The 12185-nt window shown below is 38.6% G+C and overlaps 1 protein-coding gene across 1 annotated transcript in view; it reads left to right on the top strand.

Moving 5' to 3' along the window:
• Nucleotides 1-12185, top strand: part of TGFBR3 (transforming growth factor, beta receptor III) — a 213384-nt gene that overhangs the window by 134830 nt on the left and 66369 nt on the right. Inside the window, exon 4 of the mRNA XM_008581287.1 lies at nt 5211-5348. Within this exon, the coding sequence (XP_008579509.1) occupies nt 5211-5348 (138 nt within the window). The remainder of the gene's footprint in view (nt 1-5210; nt 5349-12185) is intronic.

The following is a 12185-nucleotide window of genomic DNA, read 5'->3' as shown; positions in this document are numbered from 1 at the left end:
TCTTGAATTCTGTGCCAACTAATTGATATTCCTTGAGAAATTCAGAGAAATACTTGTATTTTTAAAAAAGGACATTTTTAAAAGCTCCAAATCTACCCCTCCAGGAAATCTTAAGGGCATCTTTTTATACCAGTTCCCAAATGGTGAAAGACAAGCACTGGCACAAAAAATGTCAGCTATAGGGGTTCCTCAGATGGGAATACACTTTGAAACACTGCAGCAGCACCTACCTGAATACTGTTCCCACCGCCAGCAATCAGTTGCACATTTCAGATCCGTCTGGGGTCATATTTGAGTTCCTGAAAGTCATATTGCCCACACGTAAGTGAAATTCGAGTTCTCTCATCAGTAGTGAGACCCTATTGTTGGTGCCTCATTGTTGTCCTGTGTAAAGTACAGGCACTGGGAGACCAAGATGCAGGATGTTTTCAGTTACTACCAACACTGTTGCCAAGTGATGTCTCTTTACCTCCGAAGAGGGGACAGATGATGGCTGTATAAAGACCAGTGTGTGATTTTATGGATCTTGGTTACAGGCACACTCTTGGAGTTCATTTCTTATCTATCTTAGTGTAAACTGATTATCGAATCATCCATTTCAGAGTATTATTTGGTCTGGTTTTAGATAATAGGAATCTCTCTGGTCGTGTTTTGGATGACTTCATAGCTTCATGGGTCCACAGGGCCTGTTCTAAGAATCAGAAATGTTGCAATGGAACCTCACTGACATGTTAGCAAAATTGGACACTGTTAGATTCTCATGCCAGTTGTTTCACTCACTTTTCTTTGTTTTAACAAACCCCAGGAATAGGAGGTCTAACTAAAAAGAAATCTTTTGATATCTGTGTGGTAAACAGCATAGTATAGATGTCTTGCATCTATATTATGAATCCTGGGAAATACAAAACAATTTTTTTCATATGGCATCTTCCCATGAAGAGAGTAGGGCTTTTTTTCCTTCTTGCAAATACATAATTTATTTTAATAAAGTGATTTACAAAGTTTGAGGTGATATGTAGTTTTTGCTTATCAAAGATAATCCTTGGAGAAATGAGAAGCTTTCATCCAAGCAAGGACCAGAGAAAATTTTCCTTGTTATTTTCTGGTGATAATGTGGGCAAGGACACAGTTTCTAAATGGGAGATAGGAAGGTTGTCTTTCCACTCAGATGCTTTATGCTGCTTAGAGTTGGCCTTGACTTTGGTCAAAATTGTGTTCAGATTCCCTAGAAAAACATTCAGAAAAAATTTGCTTTGAATTTCTTTATGAAATTACATCTAGTATGTTTGTCGAAGTGCTCAGATAACCTCAGGAGACCTCGTATAAATAGACATAGAACAGATTAGAACACTTAGCTTTCCTCCATTTAGGGGGGGATCACCAAGGGGTGAGGGACAAGTGTCTACATATGGGATGTGACAGATCAGATTTACTTGCATTTTCTCACACCATCAAGGAGACTGAACATTCAGTACAGTTTGAGACAAACATGACTAGAGAAGGAACTCTCGGACTAGGCCTCATGGACTAACAAGTGGCCAAAGTATAGGTTTCAAGAGGTCACTGAAACCCCAGAAACTGTATGTGACAGTTCTCTTAGTTCTGAGTTGTCATCTATTAAGTTCTCCTGAAAGGATGTCATCTTAAAACCAGAGATGTAATTTCTAGTTTAATTAGATGGCCACTTTGTTTCTGTTTCTGCTACTGTAGTTTTCTGTTCTACAATGGGATCCTTAACCTTGGTTAATGGGTACTTAATCGGGAGTTCATGGGCCCTGAAATGGATGTATTTCCCTGACATTGTCTGCAACATTTTGTGTGATAATGAGTTTTCATGTGTGTGTGAAGAGAGGGTTCATACTTGCACTAAATTCTCAAATGCTCTGTGACTACCAAAGATTAACAAAGCAGCCACTGATTTAGAGACTAGTCAGTGTTCCTTCATGTGGGATGCATCTGCATGCCCCATTAGCCTTCCCAGCTCACATGGCCCCTATGTTCAGTTCCTTGTTACTTATGAAGCCCACAGACTAAGCTATTATCTGTATTTTTATGTGTAAATTTGATGTAGGATTGAGGGTCAACTCTTTAAACTACTGTTTGGATTTTCAAGCTGGAAATTATTGGATACATTTGTATCATTCCTTCCTGGATTATTTCTTTGCAGCAATTGCCTGAGCTCTGGTCTTTACTATGATCACTGGACACTTTAGACATGAAAAACTTCAGCATCATGTTCTTATTTTTACAACTATAGTCTATACTGAGCTAGAATTGATCCTAAAGAGGATTTTCTTCTCTCTTTTTTTTTTTTAAGCCTAGGAGAAATTGGGCAATTTAGCCAGGAATTCTTTGAGACATCCCAGGTACGATCTCCCCACATTTCTGGGAGCTTTTATCCCTTTATTCTTTCTTTTGTTGGTTGTTTTTAGTTGTTCCTCATTTTCCCTTCAGCAAGATTTACTCAAGTAGAGGAAGCATAGAGAGGAAGATTGCTGAGGGATTAGGTGAATGGGTACTTGCAGGATTCGTTGTCCCCACCAAATTATCTTTTATTTTATTTCAATTTTTTTTTCAGTCTTCAAATATTTTTTATTGGAAGGCCATGCATTGCCTTCATTTATCTTTTAAAAAAAACTATTAGGTATTTTTCTTTTAATTTCCCAATCACGGTGTGAATTCTTCTTTGCCAAATGGCTTTTGGGGCTTTGCCTGGACCCTGTGTGCCAGAGTCAGAGATTCATCTTGGCCAGACAAGTGGCTTTTGGGGCTTTGCCTGGACCCTGTGTGCCAGAGTCAGAGATTCATCTTGGCCAGACACTGCCACATATTGAAGAGGGAGCCATTTCCAGGAAAGCTCAGAGAGCTGTGGCTTCTAGAAATCTTTCCTTGATTTTATGAGCCAGGCCTCAACACTTTTGACCATCTGGAAAGTTTTGGACCTGAACGCCAATATCTGTCTCATACATCTTTTTCTTCTCATTTCATAGGCTTCTTTAAAGAAAATTCTTGTGCATTTGAGATAAATATTTATTGGTATTTTGTTGTATACATTTTGACCAAAACGTTTGCATGTCTGTGAGCTCTAAGAATGGTATGCCTGAGAGCTGCAAAGAAAATCATCAGAAAAAGAGTTGATGTCCCCTTTGCAGATATACACTGTTATTCTTTGTGCCATTATGGTGCTCAATAAACAGTTTTGGAATGAATAAATAAGGAAAGCTGTTACTGACACAGGCTATTAGTGAAAGGCAGTGTTGCTTTGCAATTTTCATGTATTCTTGGACCAAGTAAGGATTTCATCTCCTTTCTTCACCCTCTATAGTATGTGCTGTCTGTCGAGTGCATCTCTCTGTTCAGTTAATGCTGAAGTTTGAATCTTTGCCTCTGCTCTGTTTCTACAGCCTCTCATTTTCAGTGGCTGTCAATCTGTTTATTTCTAGACTCAAGCAGCATCTCCACAGTGTGCTGTGAGGTACAGTCTATATAACCAAAGACAGCATAATTTGCTGTAGCTGTGCTTGACATCACTGCTTATTTAGTACTTTGATTTAGCACTATGCTTACATCGAGTATAAAAATGATCCCAGCTATGTACAGAAACAGCTCATGACAGTTTGAGTATTGCTCATGTTTTTGTATTTTTCTTTGAATTAGCTAGCCAAATCCCTTTGAATGAACCTATTATCTTCAGTCTTTTTTACCTTTGGGTAATATATAAATTTATAAATTAGCTGTGATAAATCAACTAATGATTTTTATCTACAGTGTATGAAGAACAATATTAAATGTAAGACATATCTTTGCCTACAGTCTATTTTGGAAATTAAGACACGCATAGTCAATAGTTAATGAACAAGATGCTATTATATTGTAGTGCAAATTATTTGTAAAGTACTTTTGTGGCACTGAAAACTGAAGAATTGAAACATTCTATTGGCATTTACTGAATACCTGACACATGTTAAAGCTTGGGGTTTGAAAAATAAGTAAGGTTTAGTGCTTTATTGATCAGTGACAGAGTATACGGTAATAAGTGACATTGGTCATAGCAGTCCCTACAAAAGCAAGTGGGAGATACATTAAGATCAAAGTGGGCCAGCAGCCACTGAGAAGATGCAGACTAGTCCAGCTTTTACTGCTGTATCCTTGATGATTGTAGAGACTCAGATCGTAGATCTAGACCATTTAATCCTTATAGGATTATGGCAGTTGTACTGTTATTCCCAGTACATCACTCAGTCTGTATCTTATCAGCCTAAGTCCTTTTTTTGTCTTTTCCTCCCTTATTATTTTATGATCTTTGGTGAGTTCAATATGTATAAATATGGGATTCTTGGGTTTTGCCTCAACCTTCTGTTCGGAAAGCCAGCGTGAGACAGGCTTATCTGAAAGCATCTGGTCAGTATTTCTTCATACATCCTTTTGCTTTCCTGTCTTCATGATGACCGACCTTGGCACATGTGCTCCAAGAGGACATTGTTGAGTCCACATTTTCTGGCTCACTGGTGCTTTTTGATGATGCCAATGACAACAGTGGTAACCTACGATAGTCCTTGACCTGCTGTCAAAACTGGCCCCGTAGTTTTCTCTTGTTTTTAAAATTTTTTTATGGGGGCTATGTACAATCAGTTTTTATTCTGTGCTGTTCTGTGTGCTTCATTTCTTTGGAAAACCCCTTCAAGCAAATAGCTGGCATGACGAAAGCACTGGCAGCTCCCCTTGACAGCCCCTTTTACTTAGCTTTCGGCACTTTTCTTTGGCAGAATTCGCTTCACTTTGTGGGGGTTGGAGCTTACCTGGAAGAGAAGAAGGTCATTGCTTTGGAGACCCAGGGGGATGACCTGCCCCCAGGGGATTCTGCTCTCCAATTTTCAGCTTAGTCATTTCATTTGAACCATAAGGGAGTCCTGAGGGAAGGTAACTTTTATTCCACCTTTGCCAATTTTGAAAGAAAAATGTGTTCTGTTTATTTGTGTTCTATTACTCGGAGCTAGATCATGTTTGGGTTGAGATTCGTGTGGTTGAACCAGATGAAATAGGCATTTTGTAGTTAAAAACGATCAAATATTGGCAGTATCATTTAGTTCAATCTCATATATCTTATTCAGAGATCTGGACTAGCTTATAGCTCATTTCTCTTAAGGGTCAGTTGTGAAAAAGTATTCCATATGCTGCTCTGAGTGATTTTCATTTTTCTTGCTTCCCAGGTCACTCTGCACCTGAATCCCATATCCTCAGTCCACATTCACCACAAGCCTGTTGTGTTCCTACTCAACTCCCCGCAACCCCTGGTCTGGCATCTGAAGACAGAGAGACTTGCCACTGGGGTCTCCAGACTTTTCTTGGTGAGTATTTAAAACCCTCCCAAACTGATCCTTAGCACAAAGATATAATGACCTTAAAACTTTGCAAGGCTTTTTAAAAAAAGGCTTATTTTTATTAAATAATACCAGAGTTCAAAGAGTGTTAAATTTGGAGTATGTGCTTAGTGACATTTGGATGGAATAGATAGGCATTCACAGAAAGCAGACACCACCCACACGACTTCTCCCGTGGATGGAGAGTCAGCTTTAGTTTCTACATTACAGCGGGACCTACAGTTATTCTGTGTGGCCTGAGCTTTGGTTTCAGCTCGGAGACCCCCCTTGTGGCATCAGAAACTCTGTAAATATTGTAAATAACCACTGGGTGTGTGGTCTCTGACCACAAAATAAATATGCACAAACCCATTCTATTTGTATATAACATAGGCCTAATTTCTGATACGATGATCTGTTTGTTGAGAAAGTGACACAGGGAGTTCCAAAATGAAATCATTTGTATTTTATTAAAAAAAAAAAAAAATCTGGAACCCAGCTCTGTGGAAATATCCAAATATTACCTACTATTTGTAAATCATGTCCTTTTGAGTTTGCCAGAACATTCAAGTTTGCTAGTTGTGGAGAAATAGATGGGTTGTTTGGATGGAATTTTTGGGGTATGATATCATGTCTGATGATGAGCAACTCTGCAACTTGGTAGTGATAACTCACGTTGTCCATTGCAAGAGCTGTGTGCTAATGTCCTAACTGCAGAGACTTAGGTCCTACAGTATCCAAAACAAGTGGGGTCCTCAATTAAGAGTTTTTATCTTGCCTAATAAATGAACTTTGCCTAATAATGATTCTTAATGCAGATCTATAGTTTCTTGTCACCTATATCTGAAGAGTGCTTTTAAAACCTCATCGGTACCCATTGAGTAAGGAAAGAATCCATAGTCAATACAGTTAATAGGTAGATAAATAAATGAGTAAAAAGGGGAGATGGGGGGCCGGCCCGTGGCTCACTCGGGCGAGTGTGGTGCTGATAACACCAAGGCCACGGGTTCGGATCCCATATAGGGATGGCCGGTTAGCTCACTGGGTGAGCATGGTGCTGACAACACCAAGTCAAGGGTTAAGATCCCCTTACCGGTCATCTTTTTTTAAAAAAAAAAAAGGGGGGGGGGAGATGGGAAATCTCCTCTTTATAGTAGAATGCCAATTAATAAATATAGAAGGAATACTGGAGTTAGAAAATCGTCATTTTGCAGCCACCATAGTAAAAGTTGTTCAGACAAGAATCATCAACAGATACTAAATCTAACAGGTAGAGGGAGTTTGAGGAACAGTATATTTAAATAGTCTCAAAATATCTTTTCCACAAATTACTTATTAATTGTAAGAGAAAAAATAGTAACTTTATATAGTGGACATACCCAACAATATCTTAACCAAGTGATAAAAATTAACATCACCAATATGGGGCAGATGGACATTGTGTGCCTGCAGATGAGAAAGAACACAGCATCATCTATGTAGTATTCTAGGCAGAAATGCATACAACCCGAATCAAATCATGAGGAAACATTGGACAAAACCAGGTTGAATGACATTTTATAAAATAACTGGCCTGTACTCTTTAAAAATGTCAGTCATGGAAGCCAAAGAAAGGCTGGGGAGCCGTTCCAGATTAAAGGAGACTAAGAAGGCACACGTGATCCTGAACTGGATCCTATTGGGTAGGGGGTGAGGCAGGTGCTACAGAGAATGTTACAAGGACAGTGGACAAAATTAGAACTGAGCCTAAAGATTAAAGTATTGTATCAATGTTATATTTCTTGAATTTGATAATTGTACCGTTATATAAGAGAATATTTTTCTTCTTAAGAAACATTTTTAGTACATTTAAGTGTTAAGGGGTAAAGGGCCAAATAGTTTAGGAAAAAATATGATGTATTCATATAGAGAGAATAATAAAGCAAATGTGGAAATATGTTGAAAACTGGAGAACCTAGTTAAAGGGGGCACTAGAGTCCTTTGTACTATACTTGTAACTTTGCTCTAAATTTGAAATGATTTCAAAATAAAACATTTAAAAACTCAAAAGTTACATTTATAAGCTTGGAGTTACTAATAACTTAAATTATAGACTTTTCTGAGAATTGAAACTCATTACTTCCACATTAAAAGGCTAGAAATCAGTAATTATTTAGTTGTTATGACTACTACTAGCACATTTATTTAGCACTTTGTACATCCTAGGTATTGTAGTAAGTGCTCTAATGCTTTTTCTCATTTAATTCTCACAACAACCCCATGACGATGGTGTATTTACCCTCTCCTATAGATGAAGAACTGAGAGTGGTTAAATGGTTGCCCAGATCACATGGCTAATTACCAGCAGAGCTGAGACTCAAACCCACTTGGTCCTATTCGATAAGCTCGTATGCTAAACTGGCTCCATTTATAGTCATAATCATTGTCAGTCTTTTGTAATTAATGTTATTTGTGGTAGTAAGACTAGTGGCTATGATCATAAAGTCATATGTGTATTTGGCCTTTAAACTGGAGCTGCAGTGTCTAATACTGTAGTAACTAACTATGCATGGTTTATTAAAATTAAATTTTGGTTCCTTAGACACACTTACCCACATTTCAGGTGCTCAGTAGCTGCCTGAGGCTAGTGGCCACCATAATGGGCGGGTTATGGAGGGGTTATAAGCAAAGGCTTTGCTTCTCCTGGTTTGAATCCAAGCAGTGACCTTGGGCAAGATAATCTCTCTAAGCTTGATTTTTCTCAGTTGTAGTATGGGAACAATAATAGCCCCTATATCATAGAGTTGTTATCTTGATAAATGAGATTACATATAAAATGTTTAGTACAGTGCCTGGCACTGATAAGTTCATAGTCATTACCTGCCATTGCTACTGTTATTTATTATTAGCCATTGTAGAGAGCACTTGGGAAGGGTGTTGAATTTCCATTTGTAATTATAAAGTATCTAGCTTGGCTGGCCCCAGATTGAAGGAGTTCCTATTTCTCTGGGCTATTGGTTCAGATGAAAAGCGTGGGCCATATATATCATAGTTGTACTTAACACTTTCTGGTTTCCTTCTTTATTCTGCCACTCCATGGGCTTTAAGGGAAAGTATCTTATCCTTAGTTATTATTTATTTGCTTTAATTTTGTTTAAGATCTGTAAGAACTGCTTCTTGGCCATCAGTTTATGACACACTAACAATGAAAAAAGGAGACAGCTTTAGTAAACAATTTAACATTGCCCTTATTTGGGATTAATCCCATGTAAGGAGATTGCAGATCAAGTGATGGACCTAAATTTACCAACACAAGGGAGAAAGATTTAAATTCCAGGACACCTGAACTCTGCTTTGTTGTCGAGCAGATTTCCTTTAGGGAAAATGGTTTTCTCCCATCTGCACATTTCCCCATGGCCTGGAAGAGATGGTGGAACATCTGTTGTTCATTCAGGTTCTCAGATCAGGAGACAACGGTGATGCAAGTTCTCTCACCAGCTGGCCAGCTCTCCTAGGCAAGCTCCACCCTTCTTTGCTGTGGCCCGAAATGAGTTTCCATGTCTTCTCATCCACTTGACAAACTTTGCAGCACAGGGACCAGTGATGAATAGAAAACCAGTTGTGTGTTTCTCTTGTTGCATGGAAAACCACTAGTGTGTTCTGTTTATCCATTTATTGTAGTTAAGGGTTAAGTTTAGGGAGAAGATAACTAAATTATTTTATGTAAAGTGTTTCATCAAACACTCAAAAGGCCCATGGAATCTTTGGAAGCTGAGGCTTAGCCGTTTCCACCACTGTCTTCTCCAAGTTTACCCAAGAGAGCTTAGAGCAGCTGAGGGGAGAGGATGTGTCTCTCGAGTCTTAGCACAAGATGCACACGGCCTAACTTCCTCCCTGATACGCTGTGGGAGCGTCTGCATTACTATCCCAAAGCTGTCTTTACTTTCCAGGTAGAGTTACAATACTTTACCAGTTCTTTTGTTTTTGTCTCTCGAGTCTTAGCACAAGATGCACACGGCCTAACTTCCTCCCTGATACGCTGTGGGAGCATCTGCATTACTATCCCAAAGCTGTCTTTACTTTCCAGGTAGAGTTACAATACTTTACCAGTTCTTTTGTTTTTGTTTTTTTAAAGCAGGGTGGTAAGAAAAGTTCCAGTAATAGCATCAACTCATCTGTCAGGGTAACCTTTTAATTTAAATTGATATGTCTACATTGTTACAACTGCCCAGATTAAAAAAGAAAAACTTTCATAATTAGTTAGGAGGACCTTGTGTTACGCAGAACAACTCAGCCACCCGTGAAGGTGACTAAAAACATTGTATGTTAATACTGTCTAATAAAGGCATCTTTCTTTTTCAGTCAAATCATTCCAGCCCTTTTCACGATTCCACAGCCCAGGCAGAAGGGAGCGTGTCAGGCAGGGAGAAAGTGGGATTTAGTTTTCTCTGCAAATGCAGTTCCTTTATCCAGTTGTTCTGGTTACCTAGGAAATGGGAGTTGGATGAAGAGTGATTGTTTCAGGCTCAGTTTCAAGGAGGCGATCTTTGTGTGTGAGTCACACTCATGTGCCACAGGATGAAGTTGTGACAGCTTATAGTTTACCTTTTGCAGGGTGTATGGGTGGCCCAGAGAACATTGAGTAGGTTAAGGTTGTCCCTCGACATAATCAGAAATAAAAATAATCCTACCCTTCCATGTTGTGTCATGTTGAAACTATAAATAAAAATCTCTTTAAAAGAACATTTAAGACCATTATTTTTCTTTATGCAGTCATTTCCATTCTGAAGGAAAAGGGTAACTCAACTGGGCAATAGATATCTGAGCATTCAGCCTGAGTTTGCTAAAAAAAAAGATTGGGAAGGGAAAAAAAAGTATTTATTTGGCTGGCTGGTTAGCTCACTTGGGAGAGCACGGTGCTGGTAACACCAAAGTCAAGGGTTCGGATCCCCATTCCGGCCAGTGTCCCCAAACAAAACTGAACAAACAATCAAACAAAAAGATTGAGAAGAGCCACAATATTAAATTGTCTTTATAAACATGCTGTAATATGAATAGACATTTCTCTGAAGAAAGGACACAACTAGCTGAAAAGCACATGAAAACACTAATGCTTTGGGGTTTCTTTTGTGGGATGATAAAAGTGTTCTGGAATTACATAGCATTGAGTATACTACACTTTGTGAATATGCTAAAAACACTGAATTGTACAGTTTGCAACACTGAATATTATGGTATGTGAATTATATATCATAAAGCCGTTAGAAAAAACTTTGCTGCGGCACTCTGTAAAAGTGATGCTGTACAATCAATGAACTAGATTTTAAAATGTGTCTTTTTACTTTATTCCATATACCTATCTGACTTAAAAAAAAAAAAATCTTGCTTTATTTGCATTCAGAACATGAGCACTCTCTCCTGCAAGGTCCACAGACGTAGAGCCCTGAGGCAAGCAGAAATTTTCGATGAGACCCTAATGCTTGGCTTCTAACAACATAAAATGCTTACTGCAGAGGTCATGGTAGCCTATTTATGTCAGGCTTAGTTGTTTTGCAGGCTCATATGGAAAAAAGGGTATCTAAGATTAGGACGTCTCAAGAAATAAGCAGCTTCTTCCAGCCTCATTCACTCTTGGGATTACTGGGCTGTGATTTATTTTTTTCCAGCCATTTATCATTAAAATCAGAGAAGAAATGTATGTGAACGTGTGCATGTTTGAGTGGGGGATGGAGAATGGGAGGGGATGTTGATTTCCAAGGTACTGTTGCCAGAGTTGGCAAATAAAAAAAGAGGATGCCCGATTAATGTTGAATTTCAGATAAGCAACAAATAATTATTTTAGCATGCTTATGCAATATTTGGGACATACTTACACTAAAAAGTTATTCATTGTCTATCTGAAATTCAGATTTAACTGGGCATCTTGTATTTTATCTGGCAACTCTACTCAGTGGCAACTCAGGTTTCTGTTTTTTGTTAGCACCCTGGCCTCGGTGTCAGGAGGCCTGAGTACTAGTCTTGGCTCTAGCATTAACTAGTTATATATCATTGGACAAAAGCACGTAACTTCTCAGTCCTCAGTTTCCTCTTCTCTAAAATGAAGGGGTTGTACTAGCTGATCTCTAAAGTTCCTCCCAGCTTTTAAAATGTCTGATATTTTGATAATGCAACTGCTAGATATTATATCCCAATTTAATTAGAAACAGAAAATGGCAATGTGAAAATTGCCTCTTCAGCAAATCCAAGTAAATATCAAGGCAGGGTAGCTGGAATAAATGAGAGAAACCAAACTATGATATTGGCTTTGGATTAAAAACAAATCAAAACTTAATCTTAATGACAAATGTAAATTAATACCAGGAACATGTTTAATATTTAAAGACCAGTTTTGCAAATTCAAGAAGGAGGGGGTGTGGGTGAAGAAGGTGGGGTTGCCAAAATATGGTTTATTCCTTTTACTTAAAGTGGAGGCCAAAAAAAAAGGTCAAAATATTTTGGGCCTCTGCCACGGAACCACAGGCAGTCCTCTCTGGTCTGCAATGCAGTTTGGATGACTGACAAGGCTCAGTGAAAAACAAGTGCTATTTGTTTTCCTGTGCCTAGTATTTAACTGGAAATCAGAAGGCTAAATTTCCAATCAGTTGTTAAATAGCCCCAGATGTGTGCTTTGTGCTGCCCTAGGAAGGGCATGTACAGCCTGTACCACAGCGCATGTCCAGTCGTTATGTCTTCATGAGCCAAGTAATGTGTAACTGAGGGTTGTAGTGTCCAAAAATGCCCTAAGAATAACTCAGACATTCAAGTTTGCTTGTGGAGGAGGGAACTTTGAAAAGAAAAAAAAAAAAA

The sequence above is a fragment of the Galeopterus variegatus genome, unplaced genomic scaffold (assembly GCF_000696425.1).
Source record: "Galeopterus variegatus unplaced genomic scaffold, G_variegatus-3.0.2 Scaffold2316, whole genome shotgun sequence".
NCBI classification, from domain to species: Eukaryota; Metazoa; Chordata; class Mammalia; order Dermoptera; family Cynocephalidae; genus Galeopterus; species Galeopterus variegatus.
Note: the sequence above shows the minus strand (reverse complement) of the source record. Positions and strands in the feature narration are given on the sequence as shown.